The sequence below is a fragment of the Somniosus microcephalus genome, chromosome 7 (genome assembly GCF_052327205.1).
Source record: "Somniosus microcephalus isolate GS21.2 chromosome 7, FLI_Smic_1.0, whole genome shotgun sequence".
NCBI classification, from domain to species: Eukaryota; Metazoa; Chordata; class Chondrichthyes; order Squaliformes; family Somniosidae; genus Somniosus; species Somniosus microcephalus.
In genome coordinates this window covers 19,869,394-19,889,971 of record NC_140993.1, presented here as the reverse complement: position 1 = coordinate 19,889,971, position 20,578 = coordinate 19,869,394, and the positions used below count along the sequence as shown (strand labels likewise).

Here is a 20,578-nt window from a genome sequence, read left to right as displayed (position 1 = left end):
AAAAAATAGAAATAACCCATATAATTAAAGGTTTTACATCTGGCAAATGTCCATAGGGCACAAAACACCAGTGTTAGCTTAAATTCACTAAAAACGAACAAATTAAATATCACAATCTGTTAAGTGACGCATGCTGATTAGTTCAAAGGTCCCACACCATTTGTAAAAAAAAAAAATCACCAAATCTTTAGATTTAAACAATTCTGAACAAAAAAATCTCTAAATTTACCAATATACTTACCCAAGCCATCTTAAAAACGACCAACCAGCTCTCTTGCACGAGCCTACCCTCTCTCAAAGGTATCCATTTTTGTTTTGCTCCATTCCCAGAGCTGGGATGTTTCACCTGGGCTTTCCTTCATGATCCTATTCTCACTGCACACGTGAAAGTTCTCTACCCATCGCCACCGATTCCATCCGCCTCTCTGGCCATTGTCTCAGGCTGAACCAGACTGTTTGCAATCTCTGCGTCCAAATTGACCTTTCAACTCCATACAGTCTCCATCAGAAAGACCGCCTCCTTCCACCTCTGTTATATTGCCCACCCTGTCTCTGTCCATCTATTACTTTGTCACTTTCAGACTTGACTAGTTCAATGCTCTCCTGGCCAACATTACATCCTCCATCTTCTGTAATATTAAGCCCACCCAAGACTCTGCTGTTCGCATCCTATACCGCACAAGGTTCCACTCACCAATCACTCCGTGTTGACTCTTTCCTCACGAAGATTGAGACCATCTATTCCACATTCTCTGCTTCCCCACGTCCCCCCTGACTAAACTTCGCCCCTGGGCTCCCCCCTTCCCTTGACCGGAACCCACATCTTTCTTTAGTTTCTCTTCTATCTGCCCTCATGCCATCTCCAAGCTCATCTTGTCCATGAGATCCACCTCCTGCTTCCTTGACCCCATTCCCACTCAATTGCTGACTACCCAACTTCACCTCCTGGCCCTGCATGCCACCTGATATTGTACCTCTCCTCAGGTATGGTTCTCCACCATTTCAAAACCACCATCAACGCCTCAAAAAACCCGCCTTCAACACTTCTGTCCTTGCAAACTACCACCCCATCTCCAATCTCACTTTCCTCTCTCAAGACGTGTTGTTGCGTCCCAAATCCATGCCCAACTTTTTCCAAAATTCCATGCTTAAATCGCTCCAATCATGTTTCCGACCCTACCACAGCTGAAAATCGACCCTAACGAAAGACGTAAATGACATCTTGTGGCTGTGACCGGGGTGCATTAACCTTCCTCGTCCTCTTTGAAGCTTTTCACACAGTTGGCCACATCATCCTCCTCCAAATCCCCTCTGTTGACATCCAGCTCAACGGGACTGCTCTCAGTTAGTTCCGATCTTGCCTATCAAAATCATAGCCGCAACATGTCCAGCAAAGGGTTCTCTTGCTACATCAACATTGTTGCTTCTGAAGTCCTCCTGGGATTTACTCTTGGCTACCTCCTCTTCCTCATCTACATGCTGCTCCCTTGGTGACATTATCTGCAGTCATGGGGTGGGTCAGCTTCCAGCTGTACACTGGCGACACCCAGCTCTACATCTGCACCACCTCTCGACCCCATCACTGCTTCTGTATTGTCAGACTGTTTTTCTGACATCCAGTCTTGGATGACCTAGAATTTTCTGCAGTTAAAAATTAGGAAGACAAAAGCCAACATCTTCGGCTCCATCCACAAGCTCCGTAACCTTGCCGCTGATTCCAGCCCTCCACAGGCTGAACCAGACATAGAAACATAGAAGATAGGAGCAGGAGTAGACCATTCGGCCCCTTGAGCCTGCTCCGCCATTCAATGCGATCATGGCTGATCATCCAAATTCAGTACCCTGTCCCTGCTTTCTCCCCATATCCCTTGATCCCCTTAGCCTTAAGAAATATATCTAATTCCTTCTTGAATATATTTAATGAATTGGCCTCAACTGCCTTCTGTGGTAGAGAATTCCACAGGTTCACCACTCTCTGGGTGAAGAAATTCCTCCTCATCGCAGTCCTAAATGGCTTACCCCTTATCCTTAGACTGTGACCCCTGGTTCTGAACTCCCCCGCCATCGGGAATGGCCTTCCTGCATCTAGTCTGTCTAGTCCTGTTAGAATTTTATAAGTTTCAATGAGATCCCCTCTCATTCTTCTAAACTCTAGCGAATATAGGCCTAATCGACCCAATCTCTCTTCATACGTCATTCCTGCCATCCCAGGTATCAGTTTACAATCTTGGTGTTCTAGTCAAAGCTGAGCTGTGCGTCTGACCCCATATCCTCTCCATCGCAACTGTCTGCCTACCTCAGTCCATGTGCTGCTGAAACCTTCATCCACGTCTCTGTCACTTCCAGACTTGTTTACTCTAATGCTCTTCTAGCCCGTCTCTCATCCCCCATGCTCCGTAAACCTCAGATCATCTAAAGCGCTGCTGCCTGTATCCTATTATGCACCATTTCCCACTCACCATCAAACCCTGTCCTTGCTGACCTACATTGGCTTCTGGTTACCGCCCCCACTCCTCCCTCCCCTACCCGCACCCCCCCCCCCGCCCCCTGGCCCCCATCACCTCCAATTTAAAATTCTCATTCTTGTTGTTGAAATCCCTGCATGGCCTTGCCCCCTCCTCTGTCACCTGCTCCAATTCTACAACCCCACCCTGAACTTTCTGTTCCTCTGACTCTGGCCTTCTGTGCATCTCCACCTCCCTCCCTTTTCCATACCGTTGACAGATTTGCCTGAAGCTACCTAGAGCACACGCTCTAGAATTCTCTTCCCAAATCCCACCACCTCTTCAACTCCATCTCCTCATTAAAGGCCCTCCTTAAAATCCACCTCTGACCAAGCTTTGGGTCGCCTCTCCCAAGATCTCTGGCTCGGCGACCAAGTTATTTTCTGATTATGGCTCTGGGAAGCACCTTGGGGTGTTTTTCTACATTAAAAACAAGTTGTTGTGTTTTTCTAAAAATACACAGATTGAATATGGTACCTAAGTCAATGAGATTTGTACTTGCAATTATGAGTGAAATTATTTATTTATTAAATTTAATTTTTAAACATGTCTATATGTTGTATATGCGGAATAGGATTCCTGGGCTGAAAGGGTTAAATTACGAGGACAGTTTGCATAGACTAGGCTTGTATTCCCTTGAGTATAGAAGATTAAGGTGTGATCTAATTGAGGTGTTTAATATGGTTAAAGGAGTTGATAGGGTAGATAGAAAGAAACTATTTCCTATAGTGAGGGAGTCCAGAATAAGAGGCAGAACCTTAAAATTAGAGCTAGGCCGTTCAGGGGTGATGTCAGGAAGCACTGATTCACACAAAGGATAGTGGAAATCTGGAACCCTCTCCCCCAAAAAGCTGTTGATGCTGGGGGCCAATTGAAAATTTCAAAACTGAGATTGTTAGGTTTTTATTAGGCAAGGGTTATGGAACCAAGGCGGGTAGATGGAGTTAAGATATAGATCAGCCATGATCTAATTGAATGACAGAACAGGCTCGAGGGGCTGGATGGTCTACTCCTGTTCCTATGCTCCATGAGCAATGCTGTGTGAGAGGGCAACTAAGGCTACTTATTTGCAAATTTGTAACTGTCTGCTCCACCCTGCAAACTAGAGAGTTTTTGTTTTGTAAGAAGGTAAAGTGAGATGAATGCTACAGCAATAATTCCACGCACCTGCATCTTGAATGTACTGAAACTGCCCTGTCCTCAAGTCATCAGAACTGTGCTCGGTCTTGGATGCTTGATATCTGCCCATGGCAGATGATGGCTGCTGTGTGTGGTCCGATGTCTGAGACTTGGCATCTTGCCCGAGATAGCCTTGGAGAAGTTCATGTAGCAGATTCAGGCAGTTCAGATGCTCTTGGCCCCAGAAAATCTAAATAGACACCAAAAAGAGAAGCACTGCTACTGATAAGAAACAGGAGAACAAACATTACAAATCCTAGATATAATTAAACTATTTTAGAGGAGCTCAGTCTGGCCATTTATTTCTCCGACAATGATGATTTTGTGTGAAGCTAACAATAATCGCAGCCCGATCACTGCCCTGAAAAATTCCGTAGGGGCTCACTGGTTCTCCAGCGATAACTCTGGCAGGAGACCAGCAGAGCTCTCGGGGAAGTGGAGTAGACGGCCGAAAGTGGCCAATTACCCCATTTTACTGCGGATTCCGATGGTCACCTGCCAGTGTTACAGCAGCGGACTGGTTGAACCACTACTGAATTTCAGGGCCAACTTCTTTAGTCTGGGTATCCAAAGTGTCACATTAGAGACTTGGGCCTAGAAATATGAGCGCATCCATTTTTGTGCCTGAATGGTGAGGCCCGATAGGCCTCATCATCGCTACAGAACTAGCAATGGAAAGTTATTAGCATACATAGCCTTGTCTGGGATAGTTCTGAAGATGAAATAGAGTAGGATAGTAGGCCAATATTTGCATATTTTAATAAATAAAAGATATATTTGAACAATAATTTTTTGTTCAATTGTCTGTATTCCAACACCAGTAGTACAGATATAAACACTACACAGTATATATAGTGTTATAAGTTATAACCATAGCTGTTCCCTATAACATTGGTACTGATCATTAGTAGAGGGACCAGCATCACTGTGGCTTCAAGAATCAACCAACACTACCACTCAAGCTCTGGAGCCCAAAAGAACACACCTGGAGCACTGTGCACAGTTTTGGTCTCCTTATCTGCAGAAGGATATATTTGCCTTAGAGGCGGTGCATTGAAAGTTAACTAGATTGATTCCTGCGTTGAGAGGGCTGTCCTATGAGGAGAGATTGAGTAGATTGGGCCTATACTCTCTGGAGTTTAGAAGAATGAGAGGTGATCTCATTGAAACACACAAGATTCTGAGGGGGATTGACAGGGTAGATGCTGAGAGGTTGTTTCCCCTGGCTGGAGAGTCTAGAACTAGGGGGCATAGTCTCAGGATAAGGGGTTGATTATTTAAGATTGCGATGAAGAGGAATTTCTTCACTCAGAGGGTTGTGAATCGTTGGAATTCTCTGCCCCAAAGGGCTGTGGATGCTGAATGGTTGAGTATATTCAAGGCTGAGATCGAGAGATTTTTGGACTCTAGGGGAATCGAGGGATATGGGGAAAGAGCGGGAAAGTGGAGTTGAGGTCGAGGGTCGGCCATGATCTTATTGAATGGCGGAGCAGGCTCGAGGGGCCGTATGGTCTACTCCTGCTCCTAATTCTTATGTTAGCCTATGTATATATGCACATTACAGGAAACTTTCTGGTATCCGGCACTGACGGGACCGAGCTGGTGCCGTACCATCAAAACTGCCGTAGAAACCAGCGCTAATGTTAAAACATACGGAGCTTTCGTGTGAATCAACAAACCCTGTTGCTACAGCTTCAAAACAGTCGGCCGCAGCTTAAAAGCATCTCTGTAGCTAAGCAACAGCTTCAGCTAGACCTTGCATTGCCTGACTGGAAAAAAAAAGCAACGAGAAGTAAAAAAACTTATAGGAAACGGCTCCTGAATTTTGCCGGTAGATAGAGCTTTCCGGACATTTAACCTCCGGTTAAACGAAAGTTTCCTGTATTTCAATGCTTACTTAACATGATTTTTTGAGAAAGATAACGTAGCTTTTAAGGTTATTTTCCGCTTTTAAAGGTTTTTAAATTTTATCTTTTTTTAAAATCTGCCGTAGAAGGTTTTAGAATCTACATATTTGTTATATAAAGGTTATAAAAGAACTTTAGCAGTGTCATACTAAAGATTGAAAACTGCACTCGGAGAAGCCTATGGAACCACCCAGCATCTACAAACTTGCAGCCTTTTGGGAATTAGTAAAGTACAGATGCAGGATTCCTCCTACAGTCTACAAAAGGGTTAAAAGGTGGAAAGGATTTATGTACCAGTTCAACTCAAACCAGTCACGATGATCACCTGCCAATAGCAGATGTCAAAGGTCATACATAAAATAGGGTTGTGTGCCCAGTGAGCAATCTTCATTATAGAAGCGTTCTTATGACCAACTGCTCAAGTCTCAACAATTCCTCTATAAAAGTTATATCGTATCTCTATTGCTGTGAAATCAAAATGCTTTGTGTACACTTCTAATTATTTTAAGTGCCTTGCAGTATTTATGGTATTGCTCGTTTCATCTTATTGCCCTAAGTTTTGTTTGTTTTGCTCTGATCTTTTTAAAAGTTTATTACTCATACAAAAAAAATCAAGTACTTCAAATGCAACAGTGTTGAGCTTTACCAGATAACCTGATCATGTTACAAGGGTGCTCTTTGCAATGATTTAGAGCGTTGGAAATAAAAGACATTTGGGTCAAACAAGGAACAGACTCATTAAAGCCAGACTCTCCCAGACACCGCTGCCACCCACACAAACCTGGATCAGTCCAGCTTTCAAGTCGACCAGCGTTTTTGGAACGGAGTGATGTGGGTCAGGGTCGCCGCTGTGCCTGCACCACTTGGCTTCCAGTTGCACAGTGCAGCAGAACGGGCCAATTAGCGCCCTGTTTCTGTCTTTGAGGCACGTCTTTACAAGCAGATCCTTCAGTTGGAGTGCAAATGTGGCACCTAAGATCATTCCTAAACGGAGGAAGAAAAGGATGTCAGATTTATCCTCTCTTGGACAACTGCACAATAAATTAAATAGTGCAAGGCTAAAAGAAACATTTGTCTTAGCCTTCTTTTCTTTCTGCAGTTCTTATGAATCAGTTCTCTGATCTTTACATCTGCACATAATTAATACAGGATGCCAGCTCCTAAGCAGCATTGTGGAATTATGAGAAAACTGTTGAAGCAACTGAACTCTCCGCAATAATTTATGGAACCCAATATATTTTGCTGACTGACTGATCTGCCTTGTAAAGGAAATATAACATGTTCTCTTGTGCTCAACCGAATATTCCGCACACTTGAAGGTTTCCAAACCTGTATTTTAATTCAAGTTTATGAAGAAATAATTTAATGGCTTCCTCAAACATTGCTGGGGAAGGGGGGGTGCTGTGCATGAAACATGTCTTTTAAAGATGCTGACTGCAGCAAGCAATTGAGCGCCGGGATGCTACTTAAGGCCCGTATGGCTGTCCCTTCTCCTCTCATGCTGGAACATGCCTAACGTACAATTTAAAAGGCGTTATATTTAGTCCAAAGTAAACAATGGAAACAAACTGTTCCATGCTGACATATATTCTCTTGGTTTAACTGCCGCCGCCGCCACTCCTTCAGCGGGCGAGTGTGAAAACAAATGACGTGCATTGTCGCACCGCTGAGTTAAGTGATCGCTTATGATTTCAAACTACGGGTCGCTACAGCAAAAACCCTGTCCAGGTTACAGATTATGACTGCTGAATGGGGCTCTGCTGCGGCTATGTGCAGTTTTGCTTTGCAAGTCCAGAGTCAGCACCATATAACCAGCAGTAAAATTACGCAGTGATCTTAAGCAGATGAGGTCCTTGTGCATGTCATTTATAACCTTTCCTGTTAACATCATTACTATATTGACTGCTGGAAGCCCGTATTTGTTGCCTTCACTTCAAACACACGAGAAGCAGGCACATTTATTATTTTAATCCATCACAGTGCTTATTTGCACTTTATTGGGGTACTGCGGTGTTCTTTTACACATCATTTCTGTAGGATTTAATTAAATTTTATGGCTTCAACCAAGAATCCTGGATGTTTTGTGTCTAACTAGGTTCAAGTAGAGTTCAGGTCAGAGATGAATCAGAAGAAAACACAGAGATGGTTATCAATTTATATGATCTCATCTTGCTAAATCACGGAGAAGGCAGGTAAACAGCCGTCAGTCTATCGAAGAAGCAGCAGTGTAAGTCAGAATTCTGACAGTAACTAATTGCCCTAACGAACCACCGTTAAAAATTACAAATTTGAAAAATATTGCCATTTCCTTAAAACCCAAATGATTAAAGAAAAAAAATGAACTGAGTGATATCTGACCTTGTTTTAACTCCACTAATCTGCACTTAAATATTTCAATATAAGTGTCTTTCCCCCCACCCCCCCAAACAATCCATATCAGGCTTCCTTTTCATGCTCCACTGCATTTTTTTTTAAACATTTATTTAAATTGTAAAGGACTGATCAGTGTCAGCGTTTTACAACAGAACATTTCTGGAGGTTTCAGGACGCTGTGAGTTTGCAATTTATTGCAGGATTCGAGCCCGGGATTAGGTGGGGGCTTGTTTCTTGAATATTACAACATCTGTTCTTTCCTCCTACATTTTTACTTGCGGTGGATTGCAAAACGCACCTCAGCATCAGGCAAATGCAGACAGGAATTAAGATCCCGCTGCTTTTTTTTAAATTATCGCCAGATTCAGTAAACTTAGCTTTGTGTCTGCTAAATCCCTTTTTCTTTTTCTTTTCAGTGAGCAGGGTTGGGGGGGGGGGGGGGGGGGATATGTTGTAATGGCATTCGAAATCCCAGCTGCTATTTAGCCAATATGGTCGTAACCTCTTATTGAGTGCTGGGAAGAGAGAGGGTTTAAGCTACATGTGACAAGGTGTCAAAAGTGACAAAATCAAGGTACCTACACCCAATATTCTAGCAACAGTGCCAGGGGAAATTTTAATGGTGATTTGTATTCATCTCTACAAACCACACTTAGCTTCAATCCCCATGGTCTCTTTAATGTTTAATTTGTCCTCTGGCTTACACTGACAAAAGAATTTATTTCCTGTGGTGTACGCAGTGGTAAATTTTTGAGCTGCTTTCCAGAGGTAAGGAACTTTTGATTCCATGTAATATAGCTTCTGGCTATTGTAGATGATTCAGTACCGTGGCAAATTAATACCAAACAATGCAGGCCCATTAACGTTGGTATTGTAGGATCGGTTTGAGAACCCCTGGGCAGTTTTTGGGGATGTTGTTGCTCTTCTAGTAATTCACAAATGGATACGGTACATAGAGGCAAGAGTAAAAAGGTATAAAGTCATAGTCCTATTTATCAATTTGTCTATAAGCTACTTTGGAAAGCAACCCCAGCCACCATTAAATGGACCAAAATCGCTCCCCTGGCAACCCAATGCATAAATAAACCACCTGGAGAGATTGGGGAAGATCCAAATTGGATCACTGGGCTGTGTAGAATTAGTTGACCTCAGTGGAAAGGATGGTACAATTGGCTTCAACATCCTGGGCTAGGGTAGGGAAATATCAACCATGGTCCCTGTTCGCAATTACTAACCAGTAGCCCACGCTGAAAGTGTGCATGTCAGGTGAGGAAATGTGATGCACCCACGACTGAATAGCCTGCCAAGACTCATAAATGAGGAACAGCCTTTGGCTCAACATTTATTATAAGAATATTTTCGGGAATGCAAAGGGTGGTGGAAGCAAATTCAACAATAAATTTCAAAAGGTAATTTGACAAATTCTTGAAAAGGAAAAAAAATTGCAGGGCTATGGGGAAAGGGAGGAGGAGTGGGGCTAATTGAACAGCTTTTTGAAAGAGCCAGCAGAGGCATGATGGGCCGAATGGACTCTTTCTGTGTTGCATGATTCTATGATCAGCGGTGTTAAATTTGTGACCTGTGGTAGATACTTGAGCTCAAAGAGGTGAAGAAAAACATAGATTCAATGGTACTTGGGTAAAGATCTGAAGGGCTATCGGCACCATGAACTGTACTCAAGCATCATTTAGTACCTTCAGCGGAGTAAGGAGAAAATTGAACAACAATACAAAAAAAAAGTTCTCTTTAAAAAGAATGTAAGTGAAGTTGCAGAAACAATTCACTCCACAGCAGCTGAGGATGCACTGACTATGTGCTCTGTATGTCAGGTCCTGTCGACTAACCCGACCGTCTGAACAAGTGCATTTGACCGTTAACCATCAGAAGACCAGCCTAAACTGAATTAGCGGGGCTCATATCTAGAGAGAGAGTTAAACTGCAGCGTACCACTCTTCAATAATTCAAACTGTAAATTAGTTGCGTAGCAGTATGCTGGAGCCTGCCTAAAATCATTTCTTATTTAACACTTGTGTTAAATAATAATTTAGGGTCAGCCTTGGCTCAGTGGGTAGCACTCTCGCCTCTGAGTCAGGAGGTTGTGGGGTCAAGTTTCACTTCAGAACAAGAATCTAGGCTGACACTCCAGTACAGCACTGAGGGAGAGCTGCACTGTCGAAGGTGCCGTCTTTCGGATGAGACGTTAAGCCGAGGCCCCGTCTGCTCTCTCAGGTGGATGATAAAAGATCCCACGGCACTATTTCAAAGAAGAGCAGGGGAATTATCCCCGGTGTCCTGGGCCAATATTTATCCCTCAATCAACATCACTAAAACAGATTATCTGGTCATTGTCACATTGCTGTTTGTGGGAGCTTGCTGTGTGCAAATTGGCTGCCGCATTTCCTACATTACAACAGTGACAGCACTTCAAAAGTACTTCACATAATTTAAATACAAGTCCTTTTTTTAAAATAAAAAGCAAAGAGTGGGCTATATCCCAAGTAAGATTTAATGTTAATGGATCTCTCCAGTAATGAAAGTTTGATGCCCAGCCTGGACTAAATATTAGCAAAGTAGTAGCTGGATTGTTTTGCTACTGTTAATTGATTAGAAGTGTTGCAAGCTATTTGAAGTCATGAAGAGTATAATGAAAGAAAAGATGAAAGACTTGCACTTATATAATGTCTTTAACATCCCAAAGCGCTTTACAGACAATTAAGTACTTTTTGACGTGTGGTCACCGTTCCAATGTAGGAAACGCGGTAGCCAATTTATGCACAGCAAGGTCCCACAAACAGCAGTGTGATCATGACCAGATAACCTGTTTTCAGGTTCTGATTGAGGGATAACTGTTGGCCAGGACACCAGGAAGAAATCCCCTGCTCTTCTTCAAAATAGTGCCATGGGATCTTTTATGTCCACCCGAGAGGGTGGTTTAATGCGTCATCCAAAAGGCGGCACCTCTGACAGTGCTGCACTCCCTCAGTACTGCAATGGAGTGCAATTATTATCCAAAAATCTCAAATGGAATGTAATCTCAGATATTTGACCTTAACAGTGAAATTTTATGCGAGTGAATTACAACATTTTTGTCGATGGAATATTTTTATATATATTCGTATTGCCCTCTGGTGACTTTTAAGAAAATTTACATTTCAAAATATTAGAGTGTGCGCCGTGACATTATAAGCTGGCCACAAAAATAACAACTTGCATTTATATAGAGCCCTTTATGTAGAGAACCATCCCAAGGTGCCTCATAGACGTGCTAGTGGAAAAAAGGGACAGCAGGCCAAAGGAAAAGATATTAAAAGGGATAATGAAGAAAGTCAGATTTGCCTTTATATAACACCTTTCACAATCTCAGGGTATCCCAAATCGCTTTATAGCCAATGAGGTCTAGTCACTGTTGTAATGTAGAAAACGTGGCAGCCAATTTGCACACAGCAAGCTCCCACAAACAGCAATTAAATAAATGATCAGATCATGTGTTCCAGATGTTGGTTGAGGGATAAATGTTGGCTCGGACACTGGGAGTCACTGAGCTGAGGCTAAAACTCGACCAAAAGGCTGGTCAAAGAGGTGAGTTTTAAGGAGGATCTTAAAGAAGGAGAAGGAGGTGGAGAGGCAGTGGAGTTCAGGGAGAGAATTCCAGGAGCTGGGGCCTAAATTGGATATGGCAGTGTAGTGGTTATGCTAGTGGATGAATAATTCAGAGAATCTGATTTCAAATCCCACCATGGCAGTTTATTTCCAGAGTTTGAATTCAGTTTAAAAAAAAAATCTGGAAATAACAAACAATCATTAAAATTTGTCAGAATGCTGTAAAAATCCAGCTAGTTCATTAATGTCTTTTAGGGAAGGAAACTTACTGTCCTTCCCGGTGTGGCCTATATACGACTCCAATCCCACACCAAAGTGGTTGACTTCTCAACTCCTAAGTGGGCGAGCAAGCCACTCAGTTGTATTAAATCACTGCAGTAGTTCGAAGAGGGGGCCCGGGCCCACCACCACTTTCTCGGGGAAACTAGGAAGGGGCAATAAATACCAGCCATGCCAGCGACTCCCACATACCGAAAATGGGGAAAAAATGGCTGACGGCATGGCCACCAATGATGGGGAACAGTGCACAGGAGATCGGAGTCAGATAAATGGAGCATTTTGGGTGAGGGATTGTAGAACTGGAGGACATTACAAAGATAGGGAGTGGGCAAAGCCATGGAAGGATTTAAACAAAAAGGGGGAAAAATTCGGTTGCTTTGCGACTCCCGTTACGCTAACGGGGCACAAAGCAACTAGTGTGAAATTCAGCGGGAGGTTAGCGGCGGTGGTAACCGTTAGCGCCCCGTGGCGCTGCGCTGCCAGCGATGACATCATCGCTGTGTGCAGCACCCCGGCCATGAACTTCGGTAGCGCCCCATGACATACCACAGGACGCTATGTCCGATGGGGTCAGGGGGGCCTACCTGCGGCCGGAGCGGCGCTAATTAAAGGCGAGGTGCCAGGCGGCCATTTTTGTTGCTGGCCGCCTGCCAGCACCTGCCCCCATTGCCGTCCCCGGCCTCCTCTTCAGCCACCCCCCCCCCCCCTCGAAGAGTGCCGGCTGCGCTCCGTGAGCCCGGCACTTCTCGAGTGCCGGGCTCTTTTGCCAGCACTCCGATCCCTGGTGGCCCAGCTGGGCCCCGGGTCGCGCTGCGCAAGGCCCCTCCCCTTTAAGAAGGGGAGGAAGGCCTGCAGTACCGTGGTGCTGTGGCAAGTAGCGCCACGATATTCCCTCGCAGCGCCCCAAGAGGGAGGCAGAGCGCTTTCAGTAGCGCCCCGCTTCCCTCTTGGGGCGCTACCAATGAATTTCGGCTGCGGGGGTGCTAATTTTTTCAGGGCGCTAAAAGTAGCACTCCGGCGAAGTTAGCGCCCCAAAGAGGGCGTGACTCAATTTTTCCCTCCAACAATTTTAAATATGAGGTGTCGGTAGACCAGGTGCCAATGTAGGTCAGCAGGACAGGAACAATGGGGAAGTGGGACTTGGCGCGAGGTAGGAAACAGGCAGCAGAGTTTTGGATGAACTGTAGTTTATAGATACGAAAGCATAATACTACGGATGCTGGAAATCTGAAATAAAAACAGAAAATGCTGGAAAACACTCAACAGATCAGGCAGCATCTGTGGAGAGAGAAACAGAGTTAACGTTTCAGGAACCAACCAGAGATCAGGCCATCTTAGACTGGGTATTATGTAATGAGAAAGAATTAATTAGCAATCTTGTTGTACGAGGCCCTTTGGGTCGGAGCGATCATATGATGATCGAGTTCTTCATTAAGATGGAAAATGAAGTAGTTGACTCAGAGACTAGGGTCCTGAATTTAAATAAAGGAAACTACGATGGTCTGAGGCGCGAGTTAGGTAGGATTGATTGGGGAATGTCACTCAAAGGGTTGACGGTGGATAGGCAATGGCAAGCATTCAAAGACTGCATGGATGAACTGCAGAAATTGTTCATCCCAGTTTGGCATAAAAATAAAACAAAAAAGGTGACTCAACCGTGACTAACAAGGGAAATTAGGGATAGCATAAGATCCAAGGAGAGGACATATAAATTGTCCAGAAAAAGCAGTAAACCTGAGGATTGGGAGCAGTTTAGGATTCAACAAAGGAGGGCAAAGGGATTAATTAAGAAGGGGAAAATAGAATATGAGAGTAAGCTTGCTGGGAACATAAAAACTGACTGTAAAAGCTTTTATAGATATGTGAAGAGAAAAAGATTGGTGAAGTCAAACGTAGGTCCCTTGCAGTCAGAATCAGGGGAGTTTATAATGGGTAACAAAGAAATGGCAGACCAATTAAATGCATATTTTGGTTCTGTCTTCACAAAGGAGGACACAAATAACCTCCCAGAGATGTCGGGGAACATAGGGTCTGATGAAAGGGAGGAACTGAAATAAATCAGTATTTGTAAGGAAATGGTGTTAAGGAAATTGATGGGACTGAAGGCCGATAAATCCCCAGGGCCTGATAATCTGCATCCTAGGGTACTTAAGGAAGTGGCCCTAGAAATAGTGGATGCATTGCTGATCATCTTCCAACATTCGATGGAATCTGGAACAGTACCCATGGATTGGAGGGTAGCTAACATTACCCCACTATTCAAAAAAGGTGGTAGGGAGAAAACGGGGAATTACAGACCGGTAAGCCTGACATCGGTAGTGGGGAAAATGCTAGAGTCCATTATAAAGGATGTAATAGCTGAGCACTTGGAAAACAGTGACACGATCGGACAAAGTCAACATAGATTTACAAAAGGTAAATCGTGCTTGACTAATCTACTGGAATTTTTTGAGGATGTAACTGGTAAAATAGATAAGGGGGAACCAGTGGATGTGGTATATTTGGACTTTCAGAAGGCTTTCGATAAGGTCCCGCATAAGAGGTTAGCATGTAAAGTTAAGGCACATGGGATTGGGGGCAAGGCATTGACTTGGATAGAAAACTGGTTGGCAGACAGAAAGCAAAGAGTTGGAATAAACGGCTCTTTTTCCGAGGGGCAGGCAGTGACTAGTGGGGTACCGCAGGGATCGGTCCTTGGACCCCAGCTATTCACAATATATATTAATGATCTAGACGCAGGAACTAGATGTAATATCTCCACATTTGCAGACGACACAAAGCTGGGTGGACGTGTGTGCTGTGAGGAGGATGCCGAGAAACTCCAGGATGATTTGGACAGTTTGGGTGATTGGGCAGGAGCATGGCAGATGCAATATAACGTGGATAAATGTGAGGTTATCCACTTTGGTGGCAAAAACAGGAAGGCAGATTACTATCTGAATGGCAATCGATTGGGCGAAGGGGAAGTGCAACGAGACCTGGGTGTCCTTGTGCACCAGTCGCTGAAGGTAAGCATGCAGGTGCAGCAGGCAGTTAAGAAGGCAAATGGTATGTTGGCCTTCGTAGCGAGAGGGTTTGAGTACAGGAACAAGGATGTCTTGCTGCAGTTGTACAGGGCCTTGGTGAGACCACATCTTGAGTATTGTGTGCAGTTTTGGTCGCCTTATCTGAGGAAGGATGTTCTTGCCATGGAAGGAGTTCAGCGAAGATTCACCAGGCTGATACCTGGGATGGCAAGTATGACGTACGAGGAGAGATTGGGTCGATTGGGCTTGTACTTGCTGGAGTTTAGAAGAATGAGAGAAGATCTCATTGAAACTTATAAAATTCTGACAGGACTGGACAGACTAGATGCAGGAAGGATGTTCCTGATGGTCGGGGAGTCCAGAACCAAGGGTCACAGCCATTTAGGACAGAAATGAGGAGGAATTTCTTCACCCAGAAAGTGGTGAACCTGTGGCATTCTCTACCATAGAAGGCAGTAGAGGCCAATTCATTAAATATATTCAAGAAGGAGTTGGATATATTTCTTAAGGCTAAAGGGATCAAGGGGTATGGGGAGAAGGCAGGGACCGGGTATTGAATTTGGATGATCAGCCATGATCACATTGAATGGCGGAGCAGGCTCGGGGGGCTGAATGGCCTACTCCTGCTCCTATCTTCTATGTTTCTATGTTTAGGTCGATGATCTTTCGTCAGAAGATTATAGATATTGGAAAGCCGGCCAGCAGAGCACTGGAATAGTCAAGTCTGGAGATGACAAAGATATCGATGGTCCTACCAATGCTTAGCTGGGTGAAACTGTGGCTCACTCACGACTAGATGTCAGACAGTCTAACAGGACAGAGGCAGTGGAGGAGTTGAGAGTTAAAGCTAGGTGTACATGTAGAAGTCTGTGGATGATGCTGCCAAGGAGCAGCTTGTAGATGTATTAGAGTGGAGGCCACAGATGGATCCTTTGGGAAGTCCCGAGGTGACTGTGCGGGGCTGGGTAGAGGAGCCATTGGTAGAGATGGTTTGGGATTACAGTAACAGCTAGCATGGAGGCCAGGAAGGGAAATTGGGGGCTCGGCAGTTTAGTGGGAAAGGGGTCAAGGGAGAGGGAGTGGGCCTCGTGGGCAATGTGAAGTTGGAGAGGAGATGGAGGCAGATGGAAGAGAAATGAGAGAGAGGTGGGAGTTCAGGGCTAGGATCAGGTGAGCTGGAAGGGAGAGGTTTGGTATGGGTAATGCACTATCAACAACACCAAAGACTACGAGTTGAACTTATACGAAGTAGGCTTTTATTGACTAAGAACTGGAGCATGCCTCTGCTAGTGGATCCATCCTAAGAGCTCCCGGGGGAAGGGTGGTGAGTCACCTTTATACCCGGGCTTAGGGGTGGAGCCAGGGGCGGAGACATGCCCGGACCTGTACAGAGTTAACAGTGGTTTACCACACAGACATGTACAGAGTTAGCAGTGGTTTACCACAGTGGGCAGGCAGAAGGGGGAGAATGAGCAGAGACAGCTGAATGGATGATTTCTATCTTGTTGATTAGGAAGTCTGAGCTCTTTGCACTTGTTGTTAAAGGTGAAGGTGGATATGCATTTCAGAAGTTTATTCTACAGCAAGTATGAGCTCTGAGATTTGTCGGAATGCTAGCACACGAGCTTTAAACACATTTATATGCTACTAATGCAAGCGGTCATTTCTAGGCTATAATGTCTGCTGTAGCACAGAGCTAACATGGTGGGCTTTTGGCTTCAGCTTTTTTTCAGCTGGCTATGTCACTCAATAACTGGCCTATCAGAATGCCCTTTAAGCTGAAGTGTCAACAATGTCCATTTCATGCTGCATTTGATGCTTTTTTTAATTATTCGTTCCTGGTGGCTGGTCCAGTTAAATTTCTGATCAATGGTGACCCCCAGGATGTTGATGGTGGGGGATTCGGCGATGGTAATGCCGTTGAATGTCAAGCGGCGGTGGTTGAACTCTCGTTTGTTGGAGATAGTCATTGCCTGGCACTTGAGTGGCGCGAATGATACCAGCCACTTATCAGTCCGAGCCTGAATGTTGTTCAGGTCTGCTTCATTCCACCATCTACAAGGCACAAGTCAGGAATGTAATGAATTACCCTCCACTTGCCTGGATGAGTGCAGCTCCAACAACACTCAAGAAGCTCAACACCATCCAGGACAAAGCAGCCCGCTTGATTGGCACCCCATCCACCACCTTAAACATTCACTCCCTCCACCACCGGCGTACCGTGGCTGCAGTGTGTACCATCTACAAGATGCACTGCAGCAACTCGCCGAGGCTTCTTTGACAGCACCTCCCAAACCCGCGACCTCTTCCACCTAGTAGGACAAGGGCAGCAGGCGCATGGGAACACCACCACCTCCAGGTTCCCCTCCAAGTCACACACCAACCTGACTTAGAAGTATATCGCCGATCCTTCATCGTCGCTGGGTCAAAATCCTGGAACTCCCTACCTAACAGCATTGTGGGCGCACCTTCACCACACGGACTGCAGCGGTTCAAGAAGGTGGCTCACCACCACTTTCTCAAGGGCAATTAGGGATGGGCAATAAATGCTGGCCTTGCCAGCGACGCCCAAATCCCATAAACGAATAAAAAAAAATTAGCTGGAGGAGTTGCGAATGGAACTGAACACTGTGCAATCATCAGCAAACATCCCCACTTCTGACCTTATGACAGAGGGAAGGTCATTGATGAAGCAGCTGAAGATGGTTGGGCTACAGAGTTAACGGTACATGCAATCTACGGAGTTGAAAACTAAAAATGAGTTACTGCCGCAGTTTTATTCTGCACCATTTTTCTGCTTGCTCATGCATTCGTTTCATCGGAATTTCTTCTTAAACAAACAACATTTTAACAGAAGATAGTGAATCTTGCTGAACCTCCTGTGACATTGGGAATCTAATAGCCAAGTTACACAATATTATTATGAGTCAACTTCTAAGCTAATAACAAAGGCCCCACCGGGACTGGCACATTCCCGGGTGTTGTAAGTTATCAGGTATGAATAACTAACTCGAATACCGTTTGAAAATACAAGGTACATTTAAAACATACGTGCGTGCATTTTTCCTCTTAACGTAAAATTTCACAATGAAGGAAACCTGCAAGTCTGGTTAGAAGTGAGAAATTGCTATTCATTTGTACCAGCTGCCTTTAGCAAACTGATACGGCTCAGGAACTGCAGCATACCATTTACCTTCACAGCAAAAACAGAGCTTGTTCCTTTGTTTATGCACTTTTTCAAAATCATTGTACTTCCAAAACTTGGTACACCGGACAAGGTGCACACAGTACTGGCATTTGACAATGCTGCTGGACAACAGGTCCACCCTTGGCTTAATGCAAATTTAATCCAAATGTTTGGGTTTTGATGGGGGAAAAAAGTTCAAAAGGTCTAGTAGCCATTCGGATCAGACTTTAAAAAAAAAACCTCCTGGCTTGTGCTAATTAAATAAATCTGGAATCAATAGCTAGTACAGGTTGAGCGTCCTGAATCCGGCAACCTCGGGACTGAGGCCGAGCCGGTTTTCGGGTTTTTCCGGACTTCGGACATCAGAAACACGTGCCCAGTCCGAAAATGCCTGGTCCCAGGTTGTGTTTTTGGTAAGCCTCCCTCAGGGTGTCCGGATTCCGGAACATTTTACGGATTCCGGACCCCTGCCACCAATCGTCCCGGAGTCCAGACTCAGAACATTCCGGATCTCCGAATTTGGGACGCTCAACCTGTATCAGTAATGGTGACCATGAAACTATCGGATTGTCATTAAAAAAAAAAAATCCATCTGGTTCACTAATGTCCTTTAGGGAAGGAAATCTGCTGTCCTTAACCGGTCTGGCCTATATGTGACTCCAGGCCCACTGCAATGTGGTTGACTCTTAACTGCCTCTCTGAACTGGCCTAGCAAGCCACTCAGTTGTATTCAAGGCAGTGGCTCACCAGCACCTTCGAGGGCAATTAGGGATGGGCAATAAGGGCCGGCGACGCCCACATTCCGTGAATGAATTAAAAAAAACTAAAAGATCAGAATATATGTGTGCGTGTATGTGTGTGCGTGTGCATGTGTGCGTGCGTGCACTTTAGAAATATGTTCGCAGTAAGGCAAGCGCACTTCCGAAAACAGGTAATTATATACTTTCTGGATTCATAAACATTGTAATGCACCCAGCCGCACTTGAACAATTTACCAATCGAGATGACAGCTGACTGTTCCTCCCTCTCCAACTAGGCATCGAAATCTAGTTTTAAAACCTAATATTAAATAATGGTGCAGTGGGAGAGGTGGTTATTTAACAAGGGAAATTGCCCTGTAGATCAAGGGAAACAAGTCGTCTTGAGTTTATAGCCCTTTCCCCAAATGACCATGAGGGGAAATGGGATCTAAATTAACACGGTTACATTTTAACACCATTACTTTTAGCCAGTGTTAATTAACTTGCAACAGTAAATCGCCACGGTGTAATCGGGAAATACAAGTTCTGTGATGACTCACCTGTGGGACTGGGCCCTGCTTTTATATCAAGGATGCCTTTCAGACTGGAAAGAGAGGCCAGAATGCAAGGCCTGTTGGGATGAGGTACTGTCTCCATTACCACCACAATCTGAGCTGTGTGGATGGAAAACTTTTGAAAGAAAGAGATAGTTTTCCAAATGCTTCCTGGACTCTCTGTCCTCTCAGTAAACGATCCAGGTTCATTCCTCGTACCAGATGCGGATGAAAACAGCTCCTCTTTACTATAAACTGTTTCAGGAGAGACTGCAGCTTTGGAGGTGATCTCAGAACCGTATCTGGGCAGAATCCTCTTTAAAAAATTTGTTACTTGATCCAGTTTGACAAGACTTAGGTTGACTTTCCAGGGACGCGATAATTCCAAATGAACTTCAGCTGTTAAAAAAAAGTTTTTTTAAAATTTGTACATATTCAAGAAAACACTTGTTGAAGACCGCGACATACATGTCAAAGCAAAGGGTTATTTTAGTTATTTTGCTGAACATGTTTAATAGTGCCATATACACAACCATAGCATCCCGATTAAACAGTTGTCCTGTGCAGTGGCGGGGGGGGGGGGGGGGGGGTGAAGAAAATAAAACAAAACAATTTGAATCTGTGCGCCAAAAAAAATCAATTTTCAGTGGCTCGTTTACACACACACAAGCGTTTTCTGATAATTTAACCACTTATAATTCGAGTAGTCAGAAATGCCTGTGTACCTACACCTAGTTTGTTGCTTAAAATTCTTTAAAGGGGTCATTACTTCCACCTAATCAATTGTACAGAACACAATCTTTAACATGGAGTCCTCATTTAAGTCTGTGTTATCCTCAATTTAGCCAGCAGTCATTTGAGAGTCAAGAGTGGGGAGAATCTTCTTATTCCTCAACAGCCAGCTGCTCCCAGAATCTATTTACCTTCTTTAAGATAAAACATTGAAACAAAATTTACTCAAGAGCACATCTTGTACGTATTAGTCAATTTGTCAAATCCACAGGCTCCTTACCAACACTGAGGGAAATACAAATCAACTAATTTTTAAACAATACGGTAAATGCCACATAATAAATCTCAAGTTACGATTAGACTGTGTGGTACGTCAAGCAACGGACATTTGGGGTGAATTACAAGAGGTGTGTGCAGTCCTGGGGTGGAGCTGGGCCAGCTTGTGCCACAAGTGCTCAAATTCAATTAGGGATCCCGTGCGTGTCTGCACTGCTTCC

At 44.4% G+C, this 20,578-nt stretch overlaps 1 protein-coding gene across 4 annotated transcripts in view; it reads right to left on the bottom strand.

Moving 5' to 3' along the window:
- Positions 1-20,578, bottom strand: part of vps13b (vacuolar protein sorting 13 homolog B) — a 1,087,794-nt gene that overhangs the window by 169,386 nt on the left and 897,830 nt on the right. For all 4 annotated transcript variants that reach the window (XM_085992288.1, XM_085992290.1, XM_085992289.1 and 1 more), the window contains exons 36-38: positions 19,356-19,748; positions 6,372-6,574; positions 3,672-3,873 (exon numbers count right to left, since the gene is read on the bottom strand). In XM_085992288.1, coding sequence (XP_085848414.1) covers positions 3,672-3,873; positions 6,372-6,574; positions 19,356-19,748 — 798 coding nt within the window. The remainder of the gene's footprint in view (positions 1-3,671; positions 3,874-6,371; positions 6,575-19,355; positions 19,749-20,578) is intronic.